Source organism: Elephantulus edwardii, unplaced genomic scaffold (assembly GCF_000299155.1).
Source record: "Elephantulus edwardii isolate Elephantulus edwardi_28Jun2011 unplaced genomic scaffold, EleEdw1.0 scaffold00093, whole genome shotgun sequence".
In the NCBI taxonomy this organism is placed as follows: Eukaryota; Metazoa; Chordata; class Mammalia; order Macroscelidea; family Macroscelididae; genus Elephantulus; species Elephantulus edwardii.
The window spans coordinates 10,259,595-10,274,002 of record NW_006399843.1 but is presented as its reverse complement, the minus strand read 5'-3'; the positions used below and the strand labels follow the sequence as shown (position 1 = coordinate 10,274,002).

Sequence of the window (14,408 nt, the reverse complement as noted above, 5' to 3'; positions counted from 1 at the left end):
TTCTTTTTTTTTTTTTGTGCTGTTGAGTCAGATCCAACTGGCACAGGAGGAGACTGTCCCTCCTTGTTCAGCGGAGCATCTAGTGGATTTGAACCATGCACCTTCAGGATTATAGTGCAGCTTCTTGCCACTAGGCCACCAGAGCTCCCTTAGATTTGTTTATTCTTTTGACACCCCATAGGATATTCAGGGCTTTTTTCCAGCATCACAGTTCAAAAGAATTTATTCTTCTGTTAGCCTCATTGATTGTCAAACTTTGAGATCCATACAAAGCGATTATAAAATACTATGACTTATAAAATGCATTTAAACTTAAAAAAAAAATACTATGACTTAGATGGATCTGTAACTGGAATAAAAAGAAGAGGAATGGCTGACATTTCCATAATGCTTTTGATGAACTAGACACCAAATGCTTTGTATATGTGAGTTCATTTCACAACAAAACTGTGAGGTTGTAACATGATTCCTGGTTTACCAGTGAGATAGTTGAGGTACAGAGAAATGAAGTAGCTAGCCCAAGGTTACTAGCTAATTTACTAGTGACAGTGAAATCAGTGTTACTCAGGTTCACTACTGTAGATGCTTCTCGGGCACATCCTGAGTGAGAGCCAAGATGAAGCAAATAAATCTGCTCTATACTGACCCATGTCAGGGATTGCAGCTTAAAATGTATTTCTTTAAAAATTAACTCACTTTTTCAGAGTTTTCTCTTGTGTGACATCTATATACAGAAAGGCTAGAGAGCCTACATTTGCCTTTGTCCCCTGCTGTGTCCCACATGTCACCGGAGCCCCCCTTTGGCCAGCTTACCAAGGTCTAAATGATGTGGGAGCACCAGGTGAAGAAGGCGTTTGTTCATATTAGAGAAATAGAGTGGATTTCTAGCAGCAAGTGATGTGGGATTAGTTCTTGATGAGAGGAGTGAGGAGGATTTTGTCATTTGAATTTAGGAGAGAAGTAACCTCCAGGTAGCGAATGAAACATAAGGAAGGTTGTTGGTGGGGGCCACTGAGTGAATTTTCATTCCTGGTGACTCCTAAGACTGAGTAGAACTGACCCATAGGGTTTCCTTGGCTGAAAACTTTACAGGAACAGATTGCTAGGCATTTCTGTTGTGTAGCAGCTGGTGAGTTTGAACTACCCACCTTTCAGGTAGCAGCCTAGTACTTAACCATTGCATGGCCCGGTCTCCTTAAGGAGAAACTAATGATGAGACTGTTTCAGGGTTGTGTAGGAGGAAAACAAGAAGCATCATTGGTTTCAATGTAGTGCACATGAACAGATCACTGGGGACTAGAGTACTGAGTATCTTTTAGATCCAGCTGAAATATGTGAGAACCATGCCACACTGCTTAACTCTCCTGACAGTTTGAAACCAATACGTATTCCCAATCATATTCTCTCTTATCTGCCTAAGCCTTTACTTCAGGTCTTGTACTTCATAGATACGGTTCTTGTGATAAAGCCATCCAATTTCTTCCTCTGGTGAGTTCCTGTCCTTGCTCCCTCCTCCCTCTTCCTTCTCCCTGTCATTTTTTTTAAATTATTTTTTTATTTCCTCTGGTGAGTTCCTGTCCTTGCTCCCTCCTCCCTCTTCCTTCTCCCTGTCATTTTTTTAAAATTTTTTTTTATTTTTTATTTTTACAGAGGTTTTGGATTTCCATTCATTCATTGCCGCAATTTTCTCCCTTCCCACCCCTCTCCACCAGCTCGCTTCCCCCTCCGAAGAGAGGAAAAAAAAAAAAAGAAAAAAAATTCCTTCATTAGTATACAATTCCCACGTCCCTTCCCCCCACCCCCCACCCCGAGTACACTTCTCTATGCAACCTTAATTCTGGATTCCTGTGCTAACTATAATACTGAATCATATATCACTTATAATCTGTTCTTTCCCTCATCTGTTTCAATACAATATACATAATTTATCCAGTTTTTTTCTGTCATATCCCCACCCTGATGTCAGACCCATTCTACAACAGTGGCACCATGCAGTATTTGTCCCTTTGTGACTGAGATATTTCACTCAGCATAATGTCCTCCAGGGTTACCCACTTTGAATAATATTGCATGAGTTCCTTGGTTTTTCAATGCTGCATAGTATTCCATTGTGTGGATATACCACAGCTTCTCTATCCATTCATTTGTTGATGGGCCCTTAGGCTGCTTCCAACTCTTTGCTATTGTAAACAAAGCTGCAATAAACATGGGTGTGCACATATCTGCTTGGATGGCAGACATGGTCTTTCTGGGGTATATTCCCAGTAATGGGATTGCTGGGTCAAATGGTATCTCTATTTGCAATTTTTTGAGAAAGCGCCACACCGCCTTCCACAATAGTTTCACCATCTTACATTGCCACCAACAGTGAATAAGACTTCCAGTTTCTCCACATCCTCGCCAACATTTGTTGCTTGCTGTTCTGTTATATTTTGCTATTCTTAAAGAGGTGAGATGATATCTCATAGTTGTTTTGATTTGCATCTCTCTTAGCACTAGGGACTTTGAACATTTCTTCATGTGCTTGTTGGCCATCTGAATGTCTTCTTTGGTGAAGTGTCTGTTCATATCTTGTGCCCATTTTTCTATTGGATTATTTACCTTTATCTTATTGTGGTGTTCAAGTATTTTATAAATTCCAGATATAAGTCCCTTATCTGACATGTCATTACCAAATATTTTTTCCCAGTCTGTGGCTTCCCTTTTTTACTCTATTGGTGAAGTTTTTGGATGTGCATAGGGATTTGATTTGATTCTTAGAAGGTCCCATTCATCTATTTTATCTTCTCCTGGTTGTAGACTCCCTGTCATCTTATGTCCACTGTCATCACCTCCACAATCATCTGTTTCTGGGGTCCAGACCATACACATATCTCTGAGGGTTTCGATTCTGACCACCCTGTCCTTGTAGCCTCATTCCTGATTTTGCTGTATCTGCCCTGAATACACTTCTTCTTTCTGAACAAATTTTGCTGTGGACTTTCCTAGAAACTGCCATCTTAGTTCCTGCCCTGCTTGCCGATGCCTTAGAGAGGTTAGTCTTCCTTCTTTCCATCCTGTTTACTCTAGAAGGCACTTATTAGAACTTCCTTTTCTTGCTTGAGTACCGTTTACCTCGTACCTTTAATAACATCTTCTCCTCTGTGACTCTTGGAGCCACATACATGTGTAACTTTAATGAATGAAGTCACATGTTTACTATCACGTGAAGCTAGGAGCCAGCACAGTGAAAAAACATAATAGAGAACTAATGTTCTAATGACAAACAGTGATAATAGAGAAAGAATGTCCTACTAATGGACAGTGATGCTCAAGAGTGAAACTCTGCAATCAGTGTTCTGTGCTCCAGAGGAGTATACATTTTTGTATGTGAAGAATATTTCTTCTTCTCAAGAGCCTCCATTGTCTCTACCTTCAACAACACTTTCTTTGTGGCCCATGGCCTGTCATGTAATAGAGCCTCCATCTCATTTCATCTGTGTAATAAGGATGCTAAATGAAATTCTGCCTAAGAGATGGAAGACAGAATTAATATTATGTCTACTTTGTGTCTTACTAATGGAGCCTATTATGCTCACTGTACTGGGGCAGGAGGTAATAAGACAAGCTCACAAACTGCTTTAACATGAAATGTTATGTAACAAGTTCTGCTGCTGTTGTTGTTACGTGTCATCAAGTCACCTGACTCATAGCAACCTATGAAGAACAGCTCTGAACCTTGTCCCACCTCTATCCTGAGCCAGCATCACCGTCTCTGGCACACCTGACCCCATTTCCACAGTCCTGATGTCAGTCCATCTCTTCGAGGCTCTTCCTTCTATACTTTGAAATAAGTCCTTCTCCAAAGACTGGCCCCTCCTGACAGCGTGCCCAAAGTATGTGAGACAGTTTCATTATCCTTGCTTCCAAGAAGCACCTTGGTTTCACTTTCTCCCAAATAGTGACTATATATCTGTGACATACTCAACACTCTTCTCCAGAACCACAGCTCAAAAACATCAATTCTTCTTCTTTTGTCCTTAATCATTGTACAGCTTTCAGATGCAGAGCAAGTAACTGAGAAGACTGTGGTTTGGATCAAGTGTGCCTTGGTCTTTACTGACATCATTGCTGTTTAGAACTCTGGAGAGGTCCTTGACAGCAGATTTTCCCAGTGCAAACTGTCTTTAGATTTCCTGGCTGTGGGTCCAAGTAAGATGAAATCCTTAATAACTCAATCTTTTCTCCATCTATATCGTTACGGTACCTGTTGACCCAGTGGTGAAAATTTTTGTTTTCTTGATGTTAAGGTGCAATCCATATTGAAGGCTGTAGTCTCCTTGATAGTTTGCAGCAAGTGAGGATCAAGTTTTTGAAGCTATAACTTTTTTAAAATTGATTTTCATGAAACTTTACAGAGAATGAGGCTATAACTCTTAATAAGAGAAGACTGCCTTTCTCCCTAGGAGCCACTGGTTAAAGCAAACCATGGGAGCAAAAAGGCTTTTGGTTAGCAGTCCAGCACACCACAGGCTACAGCAGCGAAGAGCTTGTGAAGAGATCCTAGCAGAGGGGATGTTTGTCATTTCTGGTGTTACTCAAGGAAAATCAGATGCCATTATAGATCCTTGGCTACCTCTTTCCTTTATGGCTGTTTGCCACCAACCAGGAAGGGACGAGGCACTGCCAGAGGCTGAGCAGGCAGCATGCCCAAAGTCGGTTTTGTTGTGTTAAAGTTTTAGAGTTGTACATACCCCATCAGTATGGATGGTGAGGAGATTGAGATAGTTAACAGTTTTCGTTTACCTGGCTCTACAGTCAACACTCTTTGTACCAGCAGCCAGGAAATCAAGACGTGAATTGCACTGGGAAAGTCAGCTGTCAGGGACCTCACCAGAGTGCTGAAGGGCAACAATATCAGGCTGGAGACTAAGATGCGCCTGATCCGAGCTATATAGTCTTCGCAATTGCTTGCTATGCATTGGAGAGCTGCACAGTGACTAAGGATGATAGAAAGAGAATTGATGCCTCTGAGCTGTGGTGCTGGAGAAGAGTTTTGAATATACCATGAACAGGTAGGAGAACAAACAGGTTTGTCCTGGAGAGGGTGAGACCAGAGTGCTCCTTGGAGTCAAGAATTCAGAAGCTTCAGCTGACATGCTTTGGGCATGTTGCAAGGAGGGACCAATCCTTGGAGAGGGACGTCATATTTGAGAGTGGAGGGACAGTGAAGGAGAGGAAGACCCTTGATGAGATGGATCAATTCAGTGACTGGGGTAGTAGGAGTAGGTGTGTCGAGGACAATGAGGTTGGCACAGGATAGAGCAGGTTTTAGGGTTCTTGTACACAGGGTTGCTATGAGTCGCAAGCAACTTGACAGCACATAGTAACAACATACTCCATGCTGTCTACAATCCTCTATCTGCTACTCTGTAAGTAAAAAGGTTTATCTTTCTTCCATGGTAAAATATTTTATACACTTGGTATTTTTGCTTTGCAAATACGTAAGTACAGCAGCTTAACCTGCTTACACAGTTACCAGCTTAAACTGTGAAAGAAACTACATCCCCTTCTCTGCATTGTCAGCTTCAGGGCTGTAAATGGACTTCGGCTCTCTTAGATAAGACATTGACCACCTGGAAGAGCTTATCCTTCAGAGCCTTTATTTATTTTTTTTTATTTATTTTAAAGAAAGTTTACAGAGACTTAGGATTTCCAGTCATTCACTGTTTCACTTTTCTCCCTGCTCCCCCGCCCACCAATTCACTCTTCTCCTTGAAAAGAAAGAAAAACTCTTTCCCTGTTATGTAATCCCTCCCCCTAAGTCCACTCCACTATGCAGCCTTCATTCTAGACTTCTGTAATGACAAGAATGTCCATTCATATATCCCTTTTAAACAGATCTCTTCCTCATCTGTTTCAGTGCAATATACATCATTCCTCCCCTCCTTCTCTGTCTTCCCACCAACCCTGATTTTACAACAGTGGCACTATGCAATATTTGTCATTTTATGACTAAGATATTTCACTCAGCATAATATCCTCCAGGGTCACCCATTTTGAATAATATTACATGAGTTCCTTGTTTTTCAATGCAGCATATTTTTTCATTGTGTGAATATACCAGAACTTCTCTTATACATTTGTTTGTTGATGGGCACTTGGGTTCTTTCCAGCTCTTAGCTATTGTGAACAAAGCTGCAATAAACATGGGTGTACATATATCTGCCTGGGTGGCCGTTATGGTTTCTTTAGGGTAAATTCCCAGTAGTGGAATTGCTGGGTCAAATGGTATTTCTATTTGCAACTTTTTGAGAAAGCACCATACAGCCTTCCATAGTGGTTGCACCATTTTTACACTCCCACAAACAGTGAATAAGAGTTCCAGTTTCTCTACAACCTCACCAGCATTTGATGTTCACTGTTCTGTTAAATTTTGCTATTCTTACGGGGGTGAGATGATATCTAATAGTAGTTTTGATTTACATCTCTCTTAGAGATAGGGATTTTGAACATTTCTTCATATGTTTGTTTGTTATCTGAATGTCTTCTTTGGTGAAGTGTCTGTTCATATCCTGTGCCCATTTTTCAGTTGGGTTATTTACCTTTATCTTGTTGTGGTCCTTCAGAGCCTTTAAGGGGACACACATGTAATTTCTCTCATTTTCTCTTTAAATCCAGTAAATGAGTAAGGACAAGTCAACATTGACAGATTCAACAGAGTTGTGCAAGCTGTTCCAGAGTTCCCTGGGCAGGGGGTGGTGTGCCGTTTGTAGGTTTGTGCTTTTTTTTCCACTCCCTGTGTGATCAGATGATCGTCCCACCCTCTGTCCTCTTTCAGCTTTGCTTTGGTAAATACCAGAAGTCACTTTTCTCTGTCAGTTAAGATCCTTTGATGACCTGGACAGTTTCTCCAGCTGTTGAATTGGCACTGACGGATACTCGAGATTTGAGCCCGAGTCTCCAGTTGCTCTGTCAATAGGTTAATCTGCTTACAGCCCCAGCCAGTCAGTAGATCTCATCTGCCAGGCATCACAGATTACTTATATGCTAAAGTGTCAGGGTGGTTGGTTTTGTTTTTTTTTTCCTGAAAATAATATTATTTTTTTTTTACTGTAAAGACCTTTTCATAGGCATTGTTCTTTTTTACACCAAAAAAATCTTATTTTTCAGATAATATACCAACTCTTAAAAACCAAAATCAAATCCACTGTCACTGAGTTAACTTTGACTCATAGCAGCCCTCCATTATGTTCTCACAGCTGCAAATCATAACAGGAGAAAACCACTCATTTCTCTTCCTCCCACAGAACAGTTGGTAGACTCGAACCACTGACCTTCAGGTTAGCAGCTCAAAACACAGTATGTGCTAAAGGAAAACTGCCTCAGAGAGTGTCTAAGGCTGTAATCTTTATGGGAGCAAACAGTTACATCTTCCTCCCATTAACTGGCTAGTAGGTTCAAGCACTGACCTTTCAGTTACCACCCCAATTCTTAGCCCAGTGTATCACCAGAGCTCCTTAAACTGAGCTTAGGAAAGGGTTAAATGACTTGTCCAAAGTCATACACTCATGGATAATGGTTTGGGATTCTGACTCAGCTTTTTCATTCCTTAGTCTCACATTAGGGATCTCTGGTGACCTGGGTGGTAAGGAATTGAGCTGGCAACCCACACATATGCAGTTCAAATCCACCATCTGCTCCATAGGAGAAGGATGAGCAGTCTCTGCTCATATGATTATGGGATATGATTATGCTTCTGAAAACCCACCAGAGGGTCAGCTATCGGTCAGTTTCACCTCAACAGCACACAGCAACAAGAAGTCTTACATTCTTCCCTTTATGCCTTCTTGACTTCAGCCAAGCAGAGACGTTTGCCCTCCCACCTCTTTGACCTCTTTATTGGAACCTGAGAAGATGGAACTCTGGCTTGGTACCCATTTCCTATTCATACACGTCTTTTCCCTCTGGTTTTTAACTCTCGTTGGTTAGCTCATTTCCCCCCCTGGAACTTTATCTTGTAAATGGAATTTCAGTAACTCAATTGTTATGCACTTACTTATAGGTAAATTGGATTTCATCATTCTGAAAGCAGAGTCCTGGAATAAAATCAGCTCCATGTTTTACTCACTGACTCCATATGCCCTTCTTGTTAATAGTTGCCATCAAGTTAATTCTGACTCATGACAACCCTTGAGTTATTCAGACATTCAGACAGTCTTCATTGAGCTCACTCTCTCTAACTCGTACTATTAAGATGGCTTAATCCCTGTAGCTGGGTCTTGTTTTACAGATAAACTGTGAACCTGAAAAGATGGATAGCTTCTCCAGAATCCCACACTTCAGGATTCTGAAGGCTAGGAGTCGAGCCCTTGTCTTTCCGACCCCAGAGCCTGTGTGCATCACCTCTATGCTCAGCTCCTGCAGGAGGGATGAGTTGGAGGTGGAGAGGCAGGAAGCCCTTCCGAGACTTGCCAGGTGGGCACTTGATGCATAGTCAGTGCTGAAGACTAGCAAGGGAGCAGGCAGCGATCCCTGCGCCCTTCTGAAAGCAGAGTCAAAAGGAGAACTGATGATTGGAGAAACTAGTTCCTTGAGAATAAAAACAGATATGAAACTAAAAAGAACAAGTAAAGGAGACTTTAAACAGACATGTCATATAGATGGTACCAGTGAGACCTCTAGAAGAGGGGGGTAGGGACAAAATACCAAAGGCCAGGATTCTGTTACATTTTCTCCTTTATCATTTCCTCATGTTGGACAATAATCTGTTGTTGTGTGCCATCGAGTCAGAACAGACCCGTACCTGACATTCAGGTAGGTTTTTAGAGGCAGTTAATCACCCGGGTGGAGATTGCCCATCCTTCTCCCGCAGAGCAGCTAGTAATTTCAAAAGCTGCCAGTACAACTCCTTACTATTGGGCCACCGGAGCTCCCTAATGATCCTATAAAAACCTACACACGGGGACTCGCATGTTTGACTTTAGCTGGAGCATAAAGATGGAACTGATGAGGTTTACCCCACTCTGTAACCTCAACAAATAGAGCAGATGACAGTATATAGAAAAAGGAAAATAGTATTAGAAAATACTTTGAAAAAATAAAAAGCACTAATTGTGTTTCTTCTTGGTGAAGCAGAACAAGGAATCAGTTCTTTGCTCCCCAGAGCTGTTGTTACACCACTTCCTGCCACTGGTTTTTGTCCGGCCGAGGGACCAGCATGTGAGCTGTGCCCACTGAGAGAAACTGGGCTGGGTGATCAGATGTGTGAGCTCATCCCACAAAGCAAAGCCTGGGGCAGGCTTTCATTTTCTCTTCCTTTCTCTGCTGTTAACTTTCAGCAGTAAAATTGTTGGTTTCTGGCTATTCTCTTGGCCTCTTTCAGAGAATTTTCTTATACTTTCGCACTTCCTTCATCTTTCATGGTTTGGAATCCCCACTCTCACCTAATTTTTCTCTAAACTGCCTAGCATTACTAGAAACATGCATGCCAGGTAGTTCTCTATTCCAGTTGTACTTCTGTCCCTAAGCCAAGGCTTTACCCTGATTGACACAGGAGAGATATGGCTATTTGAATATATAAGCCTGAAAACCTGTACCCAGCCATCAAAGCAATATGTTTCACTTTCATTCTTGAAATAGAAATTTGAATGGTAGTTATTATTAGAGCTATCTCATATTAAGATATAAAAACTTGGTTTTTTCAGGAGTCAGTTTATTACAAAATAAGCCTGATATTTGCCAAGGAACATTTTACTCCTAAACCAGCCAAGCAAGTGGATGTATGTTCAGATCCAAAGCTCTTCAGCACTAGAGGCAAGAACACACCAGCAGGGTCCTATTGACTTAGGTGAGATCTTACCTGTATTTGGACAAGAAAAATCACTCCTTTAAGACTCTTTTTTAGATCTCCAAAACAGACAATAGCTGTTAAACAGATAACTATTAAATTCTTACTGAGCATAGGAAAATGTTCTGGAATATTTGACAGCTTACAGGCCTACATTAAGATAGTGTTCTAAAAAAAAAAAAAAGATAGTGTTCTCAACCTCAAGGTATACGATTAAGACAAGTACACAGTTAACATGGTTCCAGCGATAAAGTTTGAGAGCGAAATCTACTTCCTAAACAACATACCTCTGGAAATTCTATTAATTTTAATAAATGATAGTTACAGAAAGGCTATAGAAGGTCTTTTGTTCATAGGGTCACTATGAGTTGTGCTCAACTCAACGGTGATCAACAAAAACAATAAAAGAAAGTCTTCTGATGTTTGAAGACATCTATTTCTGTGTGAGGGACAGGGGGTGTTTTATAAAGAAGGTAACAGTTGAGATAGAAGCGTGAGTTTGTTTGGATTGGCAGGAATAAAAGTAGAGGAATAGGGCATTTCCAAGTAGAGCAAATGCATTGAATTGTGACTAGATGGAGAAGTAAATGATCCTGTCTGGATAACAACAATAATAACAACCTCTGACCAGTGGAGGGAGCTCTGGTGGCCTAGTGGTAAGAATTTATGCTGCCAACTCTAAGGCACGTGGTTTGAGTCCACCAGCTGTTCCAGAGGAGAAAAATGGGCAGTCTCTTCTTTGCAATTTGTGCCCCCTGAAAACCTGCTAGAGGGTCAGCTGTAAGTCGGTTCCATATCAAAGGCACCTAACATCTGACTAGCGGAGGGTCCATGAAGAAGAAGACCTTCAACGAGCTAAGTTATACAGTGACTGTAATGGTGGGCATGAGTATGTCAGAGATGGTCAGGGTGGCACCGGATAGGGCAGGATTCAGATCCATGGTCATGGGGTCGCTGTGAGTCGTAATTGACTCGACGGCACTTAACAACAATAAACCCACTAGAGCTTAGAATGTGCAGAGGAGGGGAGAATTAGACAGCCTGGGACAGTATTATGAAATGAACATATCTGGGCTATTCTACAGAAAAATTTGTCTTTGTAGGTTAATAGAAGCAGGGCGAATGGTTTGGAAGGTTTTGTAGTAATTAGGCAAGAAAAATGACTGATATTGCACAGGGGACTGAAATGACCCACATAACAGAAATGGCTTCTTTAGATTTCAAGTTGATATGGGTTCAGAAGTAAGACATCAGCTGTAATCCTGAGAGTTCACACCTCACCAGCAGAACACACAACGAGGATGCTGGAAGGAACAATTCACTGTAGGGGAGTTTGCCATGCTTGGAATTGGACATATCCAATGTGAGCTGCTGTTTAAATGTCTAAGAGATACCATGTTAAATGCTGGAATTATGGATCTGGAGTGGGGGGTTTTAAAAAAATAGTGTTCCAGTAATTCTTTGTTTAGTGTTCATGATGCTGGGAAGGGTGGAGGGTCAGCGAAGGAGAGGAAGACCCTCATCCAGGTGGACTGACATGGTGACTGCTGCAATGGGCTCTCGTATGTCAGGAAATGGGAGGATGGTGCAGGACAGAACTGGTTTCAGATCTTTTCTTCATAGGGTCGTAATGAGTCGTACTTGAATCAATGGCACATAACAACAACAGCAACATAGATGAAAATTAGAAATGTGAAGAGTGCTCTCTGCTCGTAAGCCGCAGGAGACAAGGGAAGTTTTGGAAGTAGCAGTTAGATGAGTAAGGAGACGAGAGGACTAGGTAATACGTGAGGTGGGGAGAAGTCAAGGAGAGACAGCAAGCCACCTCCCAGGAAGAGGGATTCCTATGTCCTGGAGTTGGGAACACTGTCAAGTCAACAAAGAAATGAAAAAATAAAAGGGTTCAGTGTGATTCAGCCAACCCTTATGATAGGGATTTTTCTCTTAAGGATTTGGTCCCTTCATAAAGGGGCTTTTGCTTGTTGGATGATTAAGGAGCTGTCAGGCTGGTCAAGGACAAGCATTTAGGGCACATGTTGGTTTTCACCAATGTTCATTGTCCCCCTTACAAGACATTTTATTTTTTTTTTTGTCTGCGTGAAAACAAGCGTTAGGAGAAACAAGAACTTCTGAGCTGTTTTTTTACTTTTCTTCCTATCTCCTCAGAGTCTGTCATAGGGAACTGCATGGATCGGAGTTCTCCAGGACAAGCAATGGAGCTGCCAGACCACAATGGGCTTGTGTACCCGGCCCGCTCCTCCATCAGCGAGCACCACAGGTCCCGGACCCTGCAGAGACACCACACGATCCAGAACAGCGATGATGCTTACGTATGTTGGTCCCTTCCTGCTTGTGGATTCTACTGACCCTCACCTTTGGAAACAAACCTAGTAATGTAGGACAGCATCTGCACCACTGCTCTTCTGAGCCCAGCAGCTCTGGGAACCGTGGGAAAGGATCTGTGATTTTCCCTAACAGACTAACTCCAGGAAAATCCCAGTAGAACCTGGAGCCCACATTTGAGGCGAATGATTGCCATCTGCTCATCTAGTCTAAGCTCTCCAGAAGATGACTCTTTAGGCTTTTGCTTCATTTCCTGCCTGGCATCGTTTGTAGGAGCATCTCTCTCGAGGGGTCACCTCGGACTTACTTTCTGACAGCCTTGCCTTGTCTCCTGGTTCCTTTCTTCAGGTGCAGCTTGACAGCTTGCCAGGAATGAGTCTCGTGGCGGGGAAAGCACTCAGTTCTGCCCGGATGTCAGATGCTGTTCTCAGCCAGTCCTCACTCATGGGGAGCCAGCAGTTCCAGGATGGGCAGAATGAAGGTAAGGGTGCATGCATGGGGTACACCCCAGGAAGTTCCTGGTGTCCCCCTTCTGCATAAAGAATTCATGAGGAGGCAGAGCCACAGTACCCCCTAGGAGGTTCCAGACACAAACCCCACCCCACACCCTTTCCTCCCCAAAAAGTGAGTGCTGGGAGGAGCCTGCCTTCTGGCGAAGTGCAGGGACTCGGTTTCTGTTTCTAACGCTTTGTTACTTCTTGTTTTTCAGATTTCTTTATTAATATTTTTATCATTTATATATATTATGTTCCATACATGTACATTTTGTTTTATGCAGTCTTTCACTTACATTATATTGAACTCATTTCTATTGGGGGGGTTCCCTTTACTAATAACTACTTTTGTTAAAGTGTGTAAACCAGCAACTTCATACCTCATATAAGATACTTCCTTACTAACAGTTGTTTTGGTTCTGACCAGAGAGAACTGAGTCCTAATGGAACCTTTCTACCTCTCCTTAGCCCTTGAAGAGGGAGAGGAAGGTGTCTTAGCAAATAAAGCCTGGGTTTAGACTGGACAGGTCAGCAGGAATTTCTACCTCTCCCCTTTTCTGGAGGCAAGAACTAACTTTTCTAAGCCCCAAGGTTACCGTCTGTAAAATGATAGAAATGATAGGACCTGCATCCTAGATAATGTCATGAGGCTGAAGTGGCCTACTGCATGTGACATGGTTAGCATATCTAGAACAGAGAGTACCCAGTAATCAGTATCTGTTGGCAGTAAAAAAAAACACAAAACAACAACTTAAAGAGATAAGTCTTCCTGCAGGAGCTACTCTGTGGCAGTAGATTATACTTGAGGCTAGATGAGAGTAGAAAACAGAAGAAAGGAAAAGATCACTTCAAGAAGAATACAATATTAATCCTGGCCCCCACCTCTGCTGTCACTAAACAAATAGGGGCCCTGCTTGCCACTGAATTGGAGGCTGGGAGTAAGGTGACTCCTGAGCTGCTCACACAGGTTGCATGCCTCTCCCCCCCCCCCTGCAAGTCTTACACATTCTTTTTGGTGTTGCAGAATGTAGGGAGAGTCTGGAAGGTCATGAGCACCCAGACCTGACTGATGGCAGCCAGCACTTAAATTCCTCTTGCTATCCATCTACGTGTATTACAGACATCCTGCTCAGCCACAAGCACCCTGAGGTCTTCAGCATGGAACAGGCAGGCGTGTAATAAAAGACAGAGTGAGTATCACCCTGGCCAGGGCCATGTCAACCCTTTTGCCATTGCCGCCTTCTCATCATCAGATTTATTCCATGTGTAGTGGCCAGAACTCAGAAATCAGCCACTCTTCCACTCCTGGCCTTTCAAGCTACTGACTTTCTCATGAAACATTTTTCAGTCTAGGGAAAAAGAGGGAGGATACAGAAGAAATGCTGGACCTCATCCCTTAGTGTAATTATGAGAGACAAGGTACCTGATTGGGCCAGTAAGTGAGCTACAGCTTCTGAAATCAGAGGTGGCCTGTGGCCAGGGTGATACGGGGACAAAAGGCATCCTCACCCTTAGCCCTGAAGGATGAAACCCAGCAAGAAAATATATTTCTCGTGGCTCAGAGAATTCTAGTGACTTAGTGGTAAGGAGTTGGCACTGGCAACTCAAAGGCATGCTGCTTTGAATCTACCAGCTGCTCCCAGGGGGAAAGATGGCCAGTCTCCTCCCCTGCAATTTACAGCCTCTGAAAATGAACTGGAGGAGTCAGATTTGAGTGGCTTCCTTCTTGACAACGGGGGGGG

The 14,408-nt window shown here is 42.6% G+C and overlaps 1 protein-coding gene across 2 annotated transcripts in view; it reads left to right on the top strand.

The window, feature by feature from the left end:
• The window catches only part of SIK3 (SIK family kinase 3), a 322,634-nt gene that overhangs the window by 307,735 nt on the left and 491 nt on the right, over positions 1-14,408 (top strand). Inside the window, exons 21-23 of one of the 2 annotated variants that reach the window (XM_006890808.1) lie at positions 11,996-12,159; positions 12,521-12,653; positions 13,691-13,860. In XM_006890808.1, coding sequence (XP_006890870.1) covers positions 11,996-12,159; positions 12,521-12,653; positions 13,691-13,845 — 452 coding nt within the window. In that variant the 3' untranslated portion in view covers positions 13,846-13,860. Of the gene's footprint in view, positions 1-11,995; positions 12,160-12,520; positions 12,654-13,690; positions 13,861-14,408 lie in introns of those variants that run through there. The other variant, XM_006890809.1, reaches the window with a different exon arrangement.